The 15,069-nt window shown below is 36.4% G+C and overlaps 1 protein-coding gene across 14 annotated transcripts in view; it reads left to right on the forward strand.

Moving 5' to 3' along the window:
• camk2g1 (calcium/calmodulin-dependent protein kinase (CaM kinase) II gamma 1) overlaps positions 1–13,101 on the forward strand; it is a 96,542-nt gene extending 83,441 nt beyond the window's left edge. For 4 of the 14 annotated variants that reach the window (XM_051124161.1, XM_051124166.1, XM_051124165.1 and 1 more), the window contains 7 exons: positions 876–920; positions 2,369–2,423; positions 3,747–3,851; positions 7,357–7,432; positions 8,616–8,710; positions 8,824–9,070; positions 10,419–13,101. In XM_051124161.1, coding sequence (XP_050980118.1) covers positions 876–920; positions 2,369–2,423; positions 3,747–3,851; positions 7,357–7,432; positions 8,616–8,710; positions 8,824–9,056 — 609 coding nt within the window. In that variant the 3' untranslated portion in view covers positions 9,057–9,070; positions 10,419–13,101. The other 10 variants (XM_051124169.1, XM_051124174.1, XM_051124171.1 and 7 more) reach the window with 5 other exon arrangements.
• The last annotated feature ends 1,968 nt before the right edge of the window (positions 13,102–15,069 follow it).

The following is a 15,069-nucleotide window of genomic DNA, read 5'->3' on the forward strand; positions in this document are numbered from 1 at the left end:
CTTAAGAATCATTAATGCTACTATACAGAGTAGCATAAATGTATGGATTTTGGCAAATAACAAGGTAATTTGTGTCGGAGTGCATAAACTAGTCAGAGTAAAGATGCAGTGTCCCATACAGAAAGCTGTCAGCCGTTTGGCCGTGTCGGAAACTAGAAGTGTCCCCTGGAGGTTTAAGAAAAGGGAAGTGGATTGACACTTCAGATGGGCCTTGTTTGCTCGACTGCCCAAATAGCTGAGCAAAGAGCATCCTGGGACCTCCAAAACAATCCATTAAGAGCACAAGTTAACCCCAACCCCTCCTGAGGCCTCAAATGCCTCCACAGTGCTGATGGACAGCTAGCAACCACTAGGCTATCAGACACATACAAGGCAACAGAAGCGGCAATTGGAATAATATGTGTAATATTCACTTTTTTGAGGGTTCAGTTGGGTCGCATTTAAAAAAACAAACAAACAAACAAACAAACAAACAAACTAGAGGTTAATTTGAGGGAAAATATAGTGCACATAATCCAGAAATTGCTTGACTTTTTGTACTTATTTATAATTATTCAATTTCTGTTGAATTTGAGAAACTGCATCTTTAAATTTTTGTGACGCATGACATTTATTTATTCATTTATTTATAAAGTGTACATGTGTGGTGTTTTCAGTAGTGAACTGTAAATGTTCGTCAAGCTCATCATGAGCCCCAACCTTGTGTCCATTTCCACATAAAGATCATTATTTCTTTATTTAATCTCAAAGTCCTCCTGTCTTGGCCAAGACAGCAAAGTGTGCGCGTGTATTCCTGGAGAATGTTGTTTAACCAGATTGTTGTGGATGAGTCTTACTGCTTTAATCATGATGTGAAATCTTGTTAAATTTTACAGGAGCCACAAACTACAGTTGTGCACAACCCTGCCGATGGCCCCAAGGTACGTTTTTCAAGAGCATTTGCAATGGGGATGGAGGAACGATTCACGAATTGCACTTTTGCACCGTGTTTTTTTTATTTATTTATTTTTTTTTAGTATTTATTTTATTAACTCACAAAAAGATTTGTGTATTTAAGTTTTTTTTTAGTAACATTAACATACTATTATATTTTTAATTCATATTTTAAATTGGTTTATATTTTTATAGTTCATTTTAAATTTTGTTAGACTAATTTTTATTTATTTTTATTTTTAATATTTTATCTGATTTCAGTCTTTAGGGTTTTTTTTTGGCAAATTCCAATATCAGCATTTACTAATGCATTATTAAAATCACAAGTTGTTTGTGAACAAACAATGAAAAAAGTCTAGTTTTATTAACTAACATTAATAAAGATTAATAAATAGTGTAATAAATGTATTGTTCATTGTTCGTTCATGTTAGTTAATACATTAGTTATTGTTAACAAATGACACCTTATTGTGTGTTACCGAATAATTTTGTAATTCATTTCTCTAAATGTAAAAAAAAAATGGAATTGTTGGGTTTATTGTTGTTGTTATAATTTAATATATGTGACACTGGACCACAAAACCAGTCACAAGGGTCAATTTTTTTAAACTGAGATTTATACCAAAAAAAAAAAAAAAAAAAACAAGCTTTCTATTGATGCTTGGTTTGTTCGGATAGGACAATATTTGGTCAAGATACAATTATTTGAAAATCTGGAATCTGAGGGTGCAAAAAAATTAAAATGTTGAGAAAATCGCCTTTAAAGTTGTCCAAATTAAATTTTTAGCAATGCATATTACTTGTCAAACATTACGTTTTGATATATTTATGGTAGGAAATATACTAAATGTCTTCATGGAACATGATCTTTACACAATATAATTTCTGGCATAAAAGAAAAATCTATAATTTTGACCCATGCAATGTATTTTTGGCTATTGCTACAAATAAACACATGCTACTTAAGACTGGTTTTGGGGTCCAGGGTCACATACTGATTTTAAATATTTTGGTAACACTTTACAATAAGGTTTCATTGGTTAATGTTAGTTAATATATAAACTAACATGAACAATACATTTATTACAGTATTTATTCGAAAATACAGTCATTCATTGTTAGTTCATGTTCATTCACAGTGCATTAACTAATGTTAACAAGCACAACTTTTGATTTTAATAATGCTGAAATGAACTAAGATTAATAAACACTATGGAAGCATTGTTCATTCTTAGTTTGTGTTAACTAATAATATTTTTTAATTGAATGTTTACCTTAAGATTATCAAAACTCATTCTCAGAATCAAAAACATGTTGGTGCGATTTCTAATTCTGGATGTAGAGACCATAACCTAATGCTGTTCATTACTTTTCCTTCACATCTCATGTTTCGTTTGTCTTGTACGTTCGTTGTCTATCTCTTTTCTGTCCCCAGGGTTCCACAGAGAGCTGTAACACCAATGAGGAAGAGGATATGAAAGGTAGGAAAGGTACACAGATCTTCTCTCCTCTTCTCTGCATGCCTCCAGCACTGTGGCGTGGCAGCTCCCAGTGCTTGTGTCAAAAGAATAATCCCTCTCCTGTCTGAACAAAGTACCAAAAACACACCAAAAAGCCTTTGATTAAACAACGTACATGTCACGTCAGTCAGTATCTGTTTGAGATATAAAACATGAAGCTGCAGTGACACCTGAGGCTGTAGTGATTTGAAAGCAGGCGGACAGGAGGGGAATTACAGTAGAGGGCATTGAGACGGGGTTAGATGGATTGTGCTTTACACACGTTAAACATGCATGCCCTTTGTTTGCAGCTAAATTGCTAGCTTAGAGTTAGCAAAGGTTTATAGTGAAGGTGCATCAGAGAGATTTAAAGAAGTAAATGATGGCCAGCTCTCATAAGTTCCTATTTGGATGGGAGTAGATTTCTTTGAGTTTCAAGGTAGCGATAGGTGTGTGAGAGGGAAAAATAGACCTGATCAGTTCAATTCAGTATAAAATCTTACCTGATGCCCTCAGGGAAAGCTAGTCCCATCTAAATAGGGCTTTAGTAAGCATCTCTATGTCAGATCACTCACACAATTTGTCATTGGTTTGATATATACATATATATATATATACACACGCACACACACACACACATCTGTCTTAAAGCTGTTGGTGTCTCAGTAGGTTTCCTTGTAGATTTTGTGCGTGTTTGCGTGTGTGTCCTGTGTTTTTCACCCCACTTATTTAGATGTTTGTCGATGTGCCGTGTCTTGTAAATTCATCAGCATGTTGCGAACTGGACTGTTTTTCCCGAGGGACTCTCGCCAATCCAGTTTTCTGTCACGAAAAAGGGCCAGGCTCGAATTCATTTCCTCTCCTTATTCACTAGGAGGCTGGACGGACAATAGCGGCTTAAAGAGCCTTATCATTAGCTCCGTCACGTCTGAGGTTAGGTGATGAGGACAGGAAATTGGCGCGGAGCCTGGAGAAACAATCTTCGTGCGCGCTGTTGTCCAAGCACAACAAACAAGACTCGGCTTCACCGCACCCATAAATACAGACCTGCGTCACAGCATCACTCATAACTGGACTGGAAAATCCAGGATCATCACCTGTACTCCCGCTCCCATAAACACAGTGCTTCTTTTATTGAGAACAAACAGCTCATCTTAAGCATCCCATCCAGCGTCTTCGTGACCGTTAAGCTATTTAGTCGTGATGAAGTGCCAGCATTGGTGTGGTGTTTGTTAGTGTGTTTGGGCTGGTGAAGGACATGAGAGATGTGTGTGTTTTTCCTCCTGGTGGCGTGTGGTTTTGGGGCTGTGCCAGCCGAGAGTGCGCAGGGAGCGAGCAGTGACAGTGCCGTGATGAGTCAGTGCAGTGCCGGGGAAGAGCTGCCCGCTCTGGTGGCTTCGCCACAGGGCTCTCCTGCCAGTAAGTCAAGATCCCTTCGTACCACCTGGGCACCTTCAATCCCTCCTCAAACCTTCAAGTCGAGATCTTTTTGTCCCCCCACAACTCCAGCCTTTCTGCCCTTTAGCGTACTACCATGTGGGTCACTTCCGTGTAGAACATCGCCTTTGATCCCCTTTTCTGCTCACAAATGTATTCACCCCCGATGCATGCTATTTACACGTCTGTTTTGTTGTAAAATGGCCCTTTAGTAACTAGATTGACCTTTTAGATCTTTTACTCCTGATTTTTCCTACATTCTCCTCCTCAGAAGTTGTAATTAATATGCCTGTTTGCACATGCACACGTTTTAATATTCTACGTCTGAGCTACATATTTGTGTTTAATTTCTTGTGGTTAACAACACTCCATATAGTCTCTGTGTTGCTGACCTTAGGAAAAAACAGAAATAGGCCTTCTGAGTGTCTAGTGAAATTGTGCTTATATTTGTCCTATTGTCATTCGTAGTCTGGTGAATTCAGTTTGTAATTTTAAGTAATTCTATTATATGTATGCAACTGGGTTTTAATATACATGCACTACCAGTCAGAAGTTTTTTGAAAGTAAGGTTTTTGATGCTTTTTTTTTAAAGTCTTTTCTGCTCACCAAGCCTGGATTTGTTTGATTCAAAGCACAGCAAAAATGATACAACTCTGAAAAATGTTTACTATTTCAAATAACCATTTTCTATTTAAATATATTTTAAAACGTAACTTATTCATGTGATTTTAAAAGCTGAATTTTTAGCATCATTACTCCAGTCACATGGTCCTTCAGAAATCATTCTAATGTTCTGATTTGCTGCTCAAAAAAACATTTATTATTATTACGTTGAAAAAAAACAGCTGAGTAGAATTTTTTCTGGTTTCTTTGATTTAATAGAAAGTTCAGACAAACAGCATTTTTCTGAAATAGTAATCTTTTGTAACATTATAAATGTCTTTATTGTCACTTTTGATCAATTTAAAGCATCCTTGCTAAATAAAAAAAAAATACTCCAAGCTTTTGAATGATATAATATAATAATAATAATAATAATAATAATAAATGTTTCTTGAACAGCAAATCAGCATATTAGAATGATTTCTGAAGGATCATGTGACACTGAAGACTGGAGTAATGATGCTGAAAATGTAACTTTGATCACAGGAATAGATTACAATTTAAAATATAATTAAATAGAAAACAGTTCTTTTAAATGGTAAAAATATTTCAGCATTTTAGTGTGTTTGCTGTACTTCGGATCAAATAAATGCAGGCTTGGTGAGCAGAGGAGACTTCTTTAACAACATTAAAAATCTTACTGTTCAAAAACTTTTGACTTGTAGTGTATATTTTTGTTTATTAATTTATTTTTTGAAAGACATTAATACTTATTAATACTTACTCAGCAAGGAGCATTAAATTGATCAAAAGTGTAGTGAAGAACATTGTTATAAAAGATTTCAATTTCAATATTATATTTATCAAAGAATTCTGAAAAATATCACCATTAAGTAGCATAACTGTTGTCAACATGAAGAAATGTTTGTTGAGCACCAAATTAGCATATTGCAAGGATATTAGTTTTATAATAAACAAAAAATTTTAGTCAAATTAAAAGTTAAATAAAAAAATTATAATTTTATACTCATACGAGACTTATTAGACCATTAAAAATTAAACACCCCATTTTTAATGGTACTTAGAAATAATGGTTTTGTTAATTTTTTTTATTTATTTTTTTGAACCCCCAGTTGAAGAAATATAAAGTCTGCAGAGCATGTTGGTAGATATAATACATAATAGTATATGCATAATACAAATTAGTGTCAGCAAATAAATGTAACATTATTTTTAACTTGAAGTCATAACTGACACAAATGAGGCTTTTGTTGGCTTTTGGTAATTGGCTGACCACAGTCGTGAATATTAGATAAAATAACATAGCATAGATAGGTATAACACAAAAACTGACTTGATTCTGTGTCCAAGCCAGTAAACGCTGCAGCTGCAACATCTCATATAGGACCTCATCCACACCTGTTCTCCTTTCGTTTAACATCTGTCAGCATCTGTCTTTAACCATTTCCTCCGCCATCCAGCCTGTTCCCTACTTCATATATTCTGATAAATTCATTGTCTTTCTATAGTTTGACTTGTTTTGAACATCAGATTTCCATTTTAATCTTTTCTTTATCATTTCCAGTCTTTTTAATTAATCTCTTTATGTACATGGTAACACTGTTTACGAAGTACAACAAAAGGACTATTTTGTTTTATTGAATCATTTACCCAAAAATCTAAATTCTATCATTTACTTTATCTCATGTAGTTCCAATCCATAGGAACGCTTAAGGAGACATTTAGCCAAATGTTCACACTGCTCTTTTTCAAAAAGTGACCACTCTAAGAATCCAAAAAGAATTTAAAAAGCTGTTGAATAAACTATATTAGTCAAATACTTTTGGAGCTTAACATAAATAGAATTTCATGGTATGAAAAAGAGCTGCATAAATATTCTCCATTCGTCTTCTGTGGATGGAAAAATGTTGGAACATGAGGTTGAGCACATGACAGAATTTTCATTTTGGGTTCTAATGTTGTACTTCATACTCAGTGTGTTCATGCGTTCCTCTGTCTTTTTTGCATGCGTCATCATTTGTGTTGCGTGTGCTGCGTTGTGTGTTGCAGCCGTCCCCGTGCATGACGTTAAACGCTTGGCATGGAACAGTTCAGAACATGCCTCATGTCCAGAGTTAGAGCGAACTCATTCTGGCCCATGTGCCTCAGCCCATGGGGTCGGCGGTATCACGGCGAGCGGGTTCGCAGCTCAGTGTAAGTGTGTGGGGTGTAGACCAGGACACACACAGACGATGTCAACAGGAAATCAAATTCTTCATTCTAATAGATTTAGGTACTGACATCATATCTGATGTCACAGTGGGCAGTTGATATTGTGTTAGTCAAGGTTGTGACTTGTCGGGTAATTCAAATGCATATTTACACACACATTTTTAAAGGCCTATTCACATTGAGCTCAAACTTTCACTATGAACATTCAAATTGATCATGTATTGATCCCATCATGCAGTGTGAGAAAATTCACTCACTTTTTGGTCAAATATTTTAATTTCGTCCGTGGAAAAAAAGGTGCTCAGAATAGAAAGTCCTATTTGTAATCTAGTAATTACAGTAAATACTATGTGGTGTGAATGCATCAAAACTCACCAACCAGTAAGATGTAAGTTTTGGGGTCAATGGCAAATTTTGTTATTATTCAGGCATGCGTTCAGTTTCACAGACTGACAAATTTTCATTATGCACTGTTTGTGCCAATTTTTTGTCACTTTTACTCTTGTCAGTGTCAGTAGGCCTTAATATGACTCACAGGTATCTGCTCTATAAGCAGTTTATGTTATGCTTATTAACTTTCCTTTTCTTTTTTTATCATTTCATTTCCATTCCCTCCATCATCTCTCATCTTTCACACGTCCTGTTCGAGTAGCTCGTAAGCAGGAGATTATAAAGATCACGGAGCAGTTGATCGAGGCTGTCAACAATGGAGACTTTGAAGCATACACGTAAGTACAGCCCACATGCACATGCTTCAGCTTGTTTGTAATAAAGACACTACGAAAATTGTAGGTTATTGTGTGAATATTGTGTGTTGTATTCACACAATAACCTACAATTTTCGTCAAAAGATTTTAAATGTTTTTTTAAAGTAGTCTCTTCTGTTCTCCAAGCCTGCATTTATTTGATCCAAAGTGCAGCAAAAATAGTAAAATGTTTACATTTTTATACTATTAAAAAAAAAAAAACATTTCTGTTTGAATATATTTTAAAATGTAATTTATTCCTGTGATTTCAAAGCTATTTTTTTAGCATCATTACTTCAGTCACGTGATCCTTCAGAAATGATTCTAATATTCTGATTTGCTGCTCAAATAAACTTTTATGATTATTATTATGTTGAAAACAGCTGAGTAGAATTTTTCAGGTTTCTTTGATGCATAGAAAGTTTAGAAGAACAACAATTTATCTGAAATAGAAATCTCTTGTAATATTGTAAATGTATTTAGAATCAATTTATAGCGTACTTGCTAAATAAAAGTATTAATTTCTATAATTTCTTTCACAAAAAATAAATAAGTAAATAAATAAATAAAAAATTATACAGACTCTAAGCTTTTAAAAGTTATGTGTATAATGTTACAAAAGGTTTTTATTTCAGATATGTACTAAAAAAATAAAAAAAATACACTCAATTGTTTTAAATATTGATAATTTTAAAAAATGTTTCTTGAACAGATCTGGAGTAATGATGCTGAAAATTTAGCTTTGATCACAGGAATAAATTACATTTTATAATATACTCAAATAGGAAGCAGTTATTTGGATCAGTTATTATATGGATCACATAAATGCAGGCTTGGTGAGCAAAAGAGAATTTGTTAAAAAACATTACAAATCTTACTGTTCAAAAAACTTTTGACTGGTAGTGTATGTAGGGCTCTAAGTGGATTTTGTATTTAAATGAACAGACCTATAAAATGTTGGTGTAAACAAACTGAAGTCCCAGGCTGACCAATAGTCTGTGAAACAATACTCCTATTATTTTGAGAGAACATTGCATCTAGCCACGAAATGCTGGTGATATCCAGTCGCATCTGGACCACAGCATATGTTCACTCTGAAATTAAATTGTCATCACTTTTATGCTACAGTATTTGAACTCTGTTATCATATTCTTGTGTACCACAGAAGAATCTGTGACCCTGGTCTGACCTCTTTTGAGCCTGAAGCTCTGGGGAACCTGGTTGAGGGCATGGACTTCCACAAGTTCTACTTTGAGCACTGTGAGTCATGTTTAACTATGAATATAGTTGTTTTACCTTACATAAATATTCTTGTAAGTTATATCTTTTGACCTCATGTATTCAGACGCAATCCATGTGTTTGACTTTTTCAGTGTTGAGTAAGAACAACAAGCCTGTGCACACCACTATCCTGAACCCTCATGTTCATCTCATCGGGGAGGATGCCGCCTGCATTGCGTATATCCGGCTGACGCAGTACATCGACAGCCAGGGGCGCCCACGCAGCTGCCAATCCGAGGAGACGCGTGTGTGGCACCGCCGTGATGCCAAGTGGCTTAACGTCCACTTCCACTGCTCAGGGGCACCAGCCGCCCCATTACAGTGAACCGCACAGGACAGGTAAAAAAAATAAAATAAAAATAAAAAATAAATAATAAAAAAAAAAACCACTCCATTTGCATACCTACATTTTTCCCCGCCATGGCTTCAGCTTCTCAGTGACAACGTAGTGATGCCGCTCTCATCATTCACAGTTGGGTAATTAGCAGAGAACTCAGAGCAGAACTTGAATTTTAGCGCAGGTTTTAATAAAACAATAAGCCCCAAGAAGCTGTGGTTTACGGTGAATTTATAACAGCTTTTTATCATGATTCAGTGATAAAATCAGTGATTTGCCGCCACCTGCTGGCATTTCTACTGTTGTTTTTAACGTATAATTTCAGTTAAGTAGTTTAATATTTTTATATTCAAAATTTTATATTTAAAACATTAATCTCAACATGAATTTATGAATATGAATCACCACCTCTGAGCCTCATTAAATGTCTGAAAATGTACCTACAAGCCACTTTTGTGTTCTTCTGTGCCACCTCTGTAGTACAAATACATTTTTTATTAATATTAATTTCATATGATTAGTAGCTTATTTCTTATTCTACTTATTATATTGTTTTAATTAGAAATTTTAATAAGCATATAAACATAATTTTTTTAATTTGACAGATGATGACATACTTTTAATAAAATTTGAAACATGCCATTACCAAAGGTAAAAAGAAAATGCCCCATAAATCACTTTGCTTCACTCAAATATCACCTCGTATTAGGAAGGCTAATTTTTTATCAGAATTTGATTATTAATCAGAAGGTGCTCCTAAATAAACTGCTCTTAAACTGGGTGTGTGAACAGGTATGACTGTCAAAAGATTTTTTTTTTTGCAGTTATGAGTGTTGAGATTTTGAAGTCCAATAAAGTGCATCCATCCATCATAAAAAGTGCTCTGCACAGCTCCAGGAGGTTAATAAAGGCTTTCTAAAGCAAATCGATGTGTTTGTGTTTTAAATATAGATATCTTTTTACTCATACACATCGCTTTACTTTAAAAGGCCTTTATTAACCCTCCAGAGCCATGTGGAGTACTTTTTATGATGGATGGATGCACTTTATTGGTTTTCAAACTCTCAACACCCATTCACTGCCATTATAAAGCTTGGGAAAGCCAGGACATTCTTAATGTAACTCCAGTTGTATTTGTCTAAAAGAAGAAAGTCATATACACCTAAAATAGCTTGAGGGTGAGTAAATCATGGGGGAATTTTCATTTTTGGATGAACTGTCCTTTTAAAGTTGACTTCTGTTGTAAATGTTTTGAATAGACCTAGTTAAGGGAGTAAAATTTGTTGTGAAACACCAGTTTGTGATGACTGTATGCGGTAAGACGATATTATATTTGCTTTATTTTTCTAGCTTACCTGGATTCTCAAGATAATGGGAATGTTTCTTCTTTGTGGCTGGACGGGCACGTGAAGGCCAGCTGGATGACAGCTCTTAAAAGTTACAGACACACCAGTGAGGAACTCTGACAACATCCAGTTCAACTGTCAACACCACTTATCCTGTCCAATCTTTGACCAACGGGAGCTGGCCGCGGCTGTGGCCCCGCCCAAGGGACGGTGCATGTATCTGACGCCCACATGGGGGTGCTGTTTTGTCCTTTTCCCACGGAAACCATCTTTTTTTGCCCGTTAAAGATGTTCAGAAGGTGTTGTAAGTACTGATCTATGAATTCATAAATATACTGTATATTGTAAAAATCACTAGCTGAACCAGAAGCTACAATCAAGTTTGAAAAGCATTTATGTACGTAAAAACCAAGGTCGGGAGTTAGGAGGGAGGGGTGGGGGGGGTTGTTAAACTTTAAAAAAAAAACAAAAAAAAAACAAAAACTAGCGCCCAAAAAAATGCTGAAGTTTACAAGTTCACAGTCCTTCTTGTATACTTTGCAACTTTTTGGACACAAAATCGATTTGGGAACTGGGGGTCGATTAATCCGAGAGCAAGGCAGTGAAAACGTGCAGAAGTTCTTCATATCAAAAAAAGAACCAAAGTGTAGTTTTTAGTCTTTTATTAAGGAGTGTTTCTGTTTGGTGTTGGCTTTTTATGTAACCCGGGTCTAAAAGAAGGTTTGTACGGCCCAGGTTTCAGTAATCTCCCGTGTTAATGTGGAACTCTTTATTTTTCCTCTTTTTTTTTTTTCTTGGACTGACATAACACAAGCATTTTGTGTTCAGTTTGAATTTTTAAGACTATTTTATTTTTTAAGTTAATCTAAATAAACATGTAAAGATATACAGAGATATTTAAAGGAGATATATAAACTCTCGCCATCCAGGTTTAGGGGAGGATGCCGTTCTTGACCGCGCTCGTGTTTGCGATCGGAACTTGTATAAATCGTATCCCCCATATAGATTTAATATAACGAAAGCCCGGGTGAACAGCACACAACTGAACACCGACCAGTAGATTCGCTTTTACTGTTTTGTTAGGTCACGTTAGCATCATAGACAAACCACCGCAGGACGTACTGTGATAGTCAAACATGAACGTCATTTTGTGAAGTAAATCTTCAGATCTGAGCTCAAATTACACCATAGCTTCAGTAGTCAAGTACGTTGTGATTAATCTCCTTTAAAACTTGCCGTCCGTTTTAGTAACGTTGGACGTGTCTAACTCACCCTGTCCTCAGTGTTGTCGTAGTCGTGGTTCATGTCGGTGACGGGGGTGAACATGCCGTACGTGCTCTGTAAATACATGTCGTTCAGTTCAAGCGATCGCAAGGAACGTCTGGGGAAAAATCGAAACGGTTGCCATAGTTTAAAAAATCACAGTTTTAATGTTTGTACGATTACAATTCACATCGGTTTGTTAGATTTCACCATTAACTATATTAAACAGGTTTTATGGCACTGACTATTTAAACTCAGTTTAACGTTATTTAGAAGTGAGGGTTTGATTGTCACGAGTGATTAATCTCTTAAGTTCGTCTGTAGTTGCACAAATGCTTTTCATCACTGCTACGGTTTTGTCTTTAGTAGATTTTAGTATAGTTACGTTTGAGGCAATATATTGCGTGTGGAAAAACTAGGAGTTCACCCCGTCTCCTTGATACACATCAGTCTTTTGTATGGATCTGTAAATACATGTAGTGTTGGCACACCCTCATCGTGTGCTGGGCTTCGTGACATATCAGGACTACACCTCCGCACGTGTGTAAGTGTGTGCGTGTGTTTATCACCTTTACAACAATGGTAGTGATGCTGTCAGATTATATGTGACGATGCTGTTTTCACGTCCGTTTCGTGTCTCGTGCTTATTTCTCGCATTTTCTTTTTTGTTGTTTTCCTTCGTTTGTGCTATGGGGAACTGCTGCCTTGCCTGGCCAAACTAGATTACACTTTTTATTTTTTTTTTTTTTTTTTTACTTCAATACATCCTTTGACATCTTCAGCTCCATGTAATTGAAAAGGATTGAGATGGCTATGAGGAGTCACTAGCTGGTAGATTTAGGTTTAGCGAAATAAATATCCAACCCCTGAAAGCTCGGTCTGAATTCTGGGCCAGACAACGACGTACGAGTCTTCTGGCCCACCCGTCCAATGACAGGAGAAATCGAATACACAGTTTAAAAAATACCGGCGAATATGCATGTGTACTTTTCTTGGTAAATATCGTTCCTTTTATTTTCCACTGTCTGTGTTTACTTAATAAAAAAGGGAAAGAAATCTCATAGTATTTGCATCTCGACATGAAAATCACTCCATTGGGAACTATAAGTGATGTACCATATTAAAACTGAAAAAAAAAAGTAGAAAATAGTGAAAAAAAAGTATATATAAAACAAAAGCCTCTGCTTGGTATGCTCCCCTCATTCTAAGTAAATCTATTGCATTGTAATGGTATACTATTGGGCTTCGTATATATTCGGAGTTTAAACATGGATGCTGGATTTTTGCATGATCATACATTTAATAAAACCATGAAATGACAACTATCAAGTGTTTGTCTGAATGTTAGTAGGTCTTCATCATAGCTTTGTTATTATTGAAACTTGATCTGGAAAGTATTTAATAAAAAGAGCATTTCTGCAGCCGATTCTGTGTTTTCTTTGTGCAAATGTAAAATTTTAACATGAAATCACTTATTTGCTGTATGTGTTTGATACATGTCCCTGATCTTATTGATCCATGCACATTATTACTATGGAAAATGCAACCTCTTTGTAATTTTGATCACATCTGAAATGAATTTCCTTTTTTGGTTAGAATGAGTAGGTTAGATTCATAAAGTTGTGTGCCTATATATACATATACATTTTTTTGAACAATTTTTTACTTCACTGGAATGGTATGAAATGCTATGAAGGTGTTGACAGAGAAAAACAATCCATGGATCTGATGCAAAAAGTTAAATAGTCCTGGAAGAAAAAAATACTCCTCAAAAATGAAGGCACTGGCAACATGGAAAATGAATTTCATCTAGTGGAAATATTTGGTACTGCACCCAAACTAAATCTTTATAAAAGTTAATGTGAGAAATCAGCCTCAAATTTACATGCCCAACTTTACAGCAGAAAAAAAAAAAAAGTTGTACATCCTGATACAAAAAGTGGTTTTGGTCTATATAGCCAATTTTGCCCTTCATGTCAACTGTGAGGTGTGTGAATTTTTTTTATAACTCATCCGTTTAAATTATATGAAGCTAAAGTTCTGCATAATTTAAGAGGATTATTGGTGCTCCCAATAATTTAGATTATTGGTGATTATTGGTGCTTCCCTGCCCACCCTTCAAGAACTGTATACATCCAGAGTGAGGAAAAGGGCTCAGAAAATCACTCTGGATCCCTCATACCCATGTCATCCCCTTTTCGAACTTTTGCCATCTGGTCGGCGCTACAGAGCCACAAATACCAGGACAGCCAGACATAAGAACAGTTTCTTCCCTCGGGCAATATAACTAATGAACAGTTAAATGTTCCAGACATAATTGTGCAATAAAAATATGTGCAATAACCTTTATTTGTTACCAATACATCCTGACATCTCATTCTATTCTATTCTACTCTACTCTATTCTATTCTGTTCTTTTTCTATCAACTGTAGCACAACTGTATATACAATTTATTTATTTTCTTAAATCTTATACTGCAATTTTTGTCTATTTATATTTACATATGTGTATTTTTTTATTCTCAACTTACATTATTTTCTCTGTGTTGTTGTCGTCTCTGTGCACGGGAAGCCTGTGACACCAAAACAAATTCCTTGTATGCGTGAGCATACTTGGCAATAAAGCTGTTCTGATTCTGATTCTGAATTTAGGGCGTGGCCACTTGAGTGACAGGTGGATTGCCGCTGCTGTCACCACCATCATGCTAGGTGGGCGTGCTTTCAGCAACCAGCCCCACCCACATCCCGGCTCTTTGCCCATTTTCGATTATCCGGGAGTGACGTGCAGTGACGCAATTCCAAGATGGCGACGGCCGACTCCCGCCCTCTAAGAGCTCAAAAATGCTCTTCAGAAACTTTAGAGTGACGCTACGTCCATATTTTTTTTTTACAGTCTATGGGCGCGACAGACACAGTGAGTGTGACGTCAGGCCTCGGAGAGCCTTTTATTGAACATAATATAAACAAAAGTGTCCAAAAGGGGCAATAAAGGTGTCCAAAATAAACAGGGGATCTGGTGTCCTCGTCGTGCTGGGGGTTCCGTGAAGGAGGGCAGTGTTCGAAAAGGAAGAGTCCAGGTAAGGGGCGGAGTCCGGGGGCCGCACGCTTCCTTCAGCGGCTGTGTCCTCCTTGGCTCACAGCACTTCTGGGGGATTCAACGGCCCGGCATCCTCGCCCATCAGCCGTCTAACGGGGAGAGGCGCGCTTCGCATTTTAACTGCGGCGGTGGTGAGGCTTCATTAACGTCAGGTGTGCCTCATCACACGCCCCCAGACCTGGCTGTTTCGGCGCCCCTCCTCTACCGCACGCCTACTCCAGTCGGGAGCCTGGTGAAGGCGGCGATTAAGGGACGGGATGATGATAATAATTGGGGGGGATGCAGCCGACTATAT

Source organism: Labeo rohita, chromosome 12 (assembly GCF_022985175.1).
Source record: "Labeo rohita strain BAU-BD-2019 chromosome 12, IGBB_LRoh.1.0, whole genome shotgun sequence".
NCBI lineage: Eukaryota > Metazoa > Chordata > Actinopteri > Cypriniformes > Cyprinidae > Labeo > Labeo rohita.